Source organism: Primulina eburnea, chromosome 11, assembly GCF_022965805.1.
Source record: "Primulina eburnea isolate SZY01 chromosome 11, ASM2296580v1, whole genome shotgun sequence".
Classification (NCBI taxonomy): Eukaryota; Viridiplantae; Streptophyta; class Magnoliopsida; order Lamiales; family Gesneriaceae; genus Primulina; species Primulina eburnea.
The window spans coordinates 5,752,715-5,756,952 of record NC_133111.1 but is presented as its reverse complement, the minus strand read 5'-3'; the positions used below and the strand labels follow the sequence as shown (position 1 = coordinate 5,756,952).

At 48.1% G+C, this 4,238-nt stretch overlaps 1 protein-coding gene across 1 annotated transcript; it reads left to right on the top strand.

The window, feature by feature from the left end:
* Nucleotides 1–202: 202 nt before the first annotated feature.
* On the top strand, nucleotides 203–2,994 carry LOC140805082 (uncharacterized). The gene is made up of 3 exons (XM_073161267.1): nucleotides 203–1,389; nucleotides 1,485–2,065; nucleotides 2,152–2,994. Exons 1-3 carry the CDS (start codon nucleotides 495–497, stop codon nucleotides 2,668–2,670), a joined length of 1,995 nt encoding a protein of 664 aa, XP_073017368.1. The 5' UTR covers nucleotides 203–494; the 3' UTR covers nucleotides 2,671–2,994.
* The last annotated feature ends 1,244 nt before the right edge of the window (nucleotides 2,995–4,238 follow it).

Genomic DNA, 4,238 nt, shown 5'->3' with positions numbered 1-4,238 from the left:
CCCCAGCCGCGCGCTCGCCCAGTGCCGCAGCCACGCTCGCCCTGCCCTAGCCGAGCGCCCTGCCCCACGCGCAGCTCGCCCCTCGCGCGCTCGCCCAGTGCCGCAGCCACGCTCGCCGCTCGCCCACGCTCGCCCTGCCCTAGCCGAGCGCCCTGCCCCACGCGCAGCTCGCCCCTCGCGCGCTCGCCCAGTGCCGCAGCTACGCTCGCCGCTCGCCCTGCTTGCACGCTCGCCCGAGCCCGCCTGCACGCTCGCCCGAGCTCGCCCCTCCCTGCTTGCACGCTCGCCCGAGCGCCCCTGCACGCTCGCCCAGACGCCAGCGCCTCGCCTGCACGCTCACCCGAGCGCCCCGCTTGCACACTCGCCCGATTGCCTCGCACGAGCGTGCACCGTACTTGCTCACCTCCGGCTCATCCTTGCGACTTTTCGAGTATTCTGTCACGCCTCTCCCGGGTCAGTTCTCCCCTTTACCTGTTTAATTATCCTTAGCACCTATGTCTTCTTCAGATTCCGATTCCGAGTCTAGTTCTTCGAGTGGTTCTGAGAGGTTTAGCGAGTCTAGCGAGTCCAGCAGGTTTAGCAAGTCCAGCGAGTCTAGCCAGGGTAAGATTTCCCTAGCCGATCCTGATTTTACCATTGATCCTCCTGAGGAGGAAGTCACCACTCATAGTCGTCCGGGTAAGGAAGTTCGTCACGTGACCCAACAGATGAACATATCTAACGCAGACAACTTGTGGTATGGTCATCTGTCATCCCACATCCCTTCCGGTAGCGAACCAAAACTTAGAACTTTATGGCACATTCCTTCCTCCCACCAGATTATCATTCCTAGCCCAGAGGACCGGCCCTATCTAGCCCCTAAGGGTTATTATACCTTCTTTCAGCATCACTTTGATGCAGGTCTCCGTTTCCCTTTGTGCGATTTCTTCCAAGAATTAAGCAAGTACTACAAGGTGCATTTAGGTTTACTCACGCCCAATGCTTTCCGTTTAATAAGTTGCTTCGCCGTGTTATTCAGGGCCTTAGATCTCCCTTTAAATTGCACCACCTTCTCTTACTTCTTAGTTCTGTCCAGATCAAAAGATGGACCTTTTTATGTAACCTCCCGGTCTAGCCACAAACTTTTCGATGGGGCTCCCAGTCATGTGAAGGACTGGAAAAAATACTTTTTCTTCGTACAGCCACCCGAGGAATTGACTTGCTCTACCGATTGGTGCCCTTCTTTCACTAAACCAAAATTTTCCAAGATTTATAAGAAAGATACAGAGTATCTGAAGATAATGAGGGTACTAGGAGATCGATGCTTTAACATTCCCAAACTTCTATCTGAAGATCTTCTGTGTCACGCCGGGATAAGTCCCGCGGAAATTAAGCTAAAGGAGAATGCTGGTAGATACTCTCATTTTTTCATACTTCTTGTTTTTTATTTTGTTTATTATGTTACTTGATAAAATTCTTATTCGGTTCCTTGTCTCTGCTTGCAGGTATTAGAGTCATGAACGCTCTATTTCTCCGTGAGCTTTCCAAGAAGAAGGCCGAGGGTTCCTCATCAGCACCCCAGAAGTCACTTATTCCGGCAGTCACGATGGGCACAAAGGGAGACTGTTCTGCTACTGAGAAAAAGAAAACAGATTCTTGCTCTACTACTGCGAAGAGGCCTGCTAGCTCCCCTACTGCCGCGAAGAAGAAGAAGACAGGCTCCTCCTCCTCTGCCCCAAAGCGAGCCTCCTCTCCCCCTCCCCGTGCCAAGTCTCCTCGTCCGTCTGGCAAGCAAAATGCATCCACTGATCCTAGCCCGCCAGTCCCGCATTCTGGTAAGCGCAAGATTTCTGAGATCTCAGTCGTGTCGGTCTCTTCTCCAGAAGGGTCAGGGTCGGATGAGGAGCTTCCCCCTGCATCAGGGGTACATCCTCTATACACACCAGATACAGCCATTGTGGGGCGGGGTCCTACTCAGCTGGCTCAAAAGATAATGTATCAGCTTCCTTCCGAAGCGGATGCGGCGTTCATTAATTCACTGGGGTGGTCTGACCTTACTCGTCGGACATGCAGCAGCATCACTGAGGTATATTTCTCTTTATACTCTCTAGATTAATGTCCAATACATGTATGATTTCCTTGTCATCTTTTCACTCTTGTCTATTTACCCAGGGCATGATGTACATAGGGGAGTTGGTGGAGCGTGCCAACACCACTCGATCTACTGCCTGCCAAGACTTGCGCGAGGGCATGGCTCTTCGTGAACAGCTTCAAGCTACTATTGATGAGATGAAAGCGTCACATGCTAAGGAGCTTTCGGAGTGCCAAGCTCGAGGTGACGAGTTTCTGAAGGAAAAACAAGAGCTTCTGAAAGAGAAACACGAGCTCCAGCGACTGACAGAAGACCAAGCTAAAGACATCCAGAAGTTAAAGACAGATTTAAAAGATTCACAAGCTGAGCTCGAAGATGCCAAGGTGCGACACGCTGCAGAAGTTTCCTCCTTCAAAGAGGAATTTCTCAAATCCGAAGAATTTGTCGAGATCTGTGGCCCGAAAGCTTTTCACTACCTGGGGGTGGGCTTCGAGGGTGCAGTCGGCCTTTTCCATGCTCAGGGCTATCCTCCGCCAGGCGCCCCTACTGACTTTATCGACTTCGAGAGCTTCATATCGAGTCTCCCCCCCGATTCCTAGATTGAGATCCTTTATTTATGTTATTTTCTGCATTGTTTTATTTTCCATAGGATTATGCGACTTTTGGGACGTTTACATTTGGCTATTTCCTTTTGCGCACTTTTGACATGTATGAACTCGCTTTATGCAACATTGAGTATTTTGCATTCGTATTTATGGTTTCTTCCGAGTTTATATACGATATTATTAACCCGCTAGGGCAAATAAAATCTCCACCCTCTAACTCATCTGCTAAGTGACATCCCAACAGGAAAATAAAATTTTAACGTCACCACACTCTAACTCCTCTGCTAGGTGACACCTGAGCAGGAAAATAAAATCAACACACTCTAACTCCTCCGCCAGGTGACACCTTAGCAGGAAAATAAAAACCAACACCCTCACCCTCTAACTTCTCTACTAGGCGAAGCCTTAGTAGGAAAATAAAAATCCACACCCTCACCCTTTAACTCCTCTGCTAGGTGACACCTTAGCAGGAAAATAAAATTTTAACGTCACCACACTCTAACTCCTCTGCTAGGTGACACCTGAGCAGGAAAATAAAATTTTAACGTCACCACACTCTAACTCCTCTGCTAGGTGACACCTGAGCAGGAAAATAAAATCAACACACTCTAACTCCTCCGCCAGGTGACACCTTAGCAGGAAAATAAAAACCAACACCCTCACCCTCTAACTCCTCTACTAGGCGATGCCTTAGGAGGAAAATAAAAATCCACACCCTCACTCTCTAACTCCTCTACTAGGCGATGCCTTAGTAGGAAAATAAAATTTTAACGTCACCACACTCTAACTCCTCTGCTAGGTGACACCTGAGCAGGAAAATAAAATCAACACACTCTAACTCCTCCGCCAGGTGACACCTTAGCAGGAAAATAAAAACCAACACCCTCACCCTCTAACTCCTCTACTAGGCGATGCCTTAGGAGGAAAATAAAAATCCACACCCTCACTCTCTAACTCCTCTGCTAGGTGACACCTTAGCAGGAAAATAAAAATCCACACCCTCACCCTCTAACTCCTCTACTAGGCGATGCCTTAGTAGGAAAATAAAAATCCACACCCTCACCCTCTAACTCCTCTGCTAGGTGACACCTTAGTAGGAAAATAAAAATCAACACCCTCACCCTCTAACTCCTCTACTAGGCGATGCCTTAGTAGGAAAATAAAAATTATTCACGCTGCTCCTCTACTAGGCGATGCCTTAGTAGGAAAATAGAATTATTTTATCACTCTCATAATATAACAACCTTCATGAACTAAAGGGAAGAACTTGATTTTATTGAATCCCAATAGATTACATAGGAAAATTTAGGAAATAAAATACATCAATGACAGAATCAAGAATAATATTTTCTGAGGTGATAAGCATTCCAAGGCCTCTTCAAAGCTTTGCCTTGCGTATTCTCTAAGTAATAGGCTCCAGAGCTCAGTCTCTCGACCACCTTGAAGGGACCCTCCCACTTTGGGTCCAGTTTTCCCCTCTTTTCTTCTTGCACCTTCCTTAGGACCAAGTCACCCACTTGAAAGTTTCTCTGCACGACTCTCCGATTATAAGACTGTGCAAT

Bases quoted from the DNA above. Each gene is read 5' to 3' on its own strand.
- LOC140805082 (XM_073161267.1), top strand. From the start codon at position 495: ATGTCTTCTTCAGATTCCGATTCCGAGTCTAGTTCTTCGAGTGGTTCT. The intron at 1,390-1,484 runs GTAGATACTCTC...CTCTGCTTGCAG, and splicing joins TAAGCTAAAGGAGAATGCTG to GTATTAGAGTCATGAACGCT. The intron at 2,066-2,151 runs GTATATTTCTCT...CTATTTACCCAG, and splicing joins CATGCAGCAGCATCACTGAG to GGCATGATGTACATAGGGGA.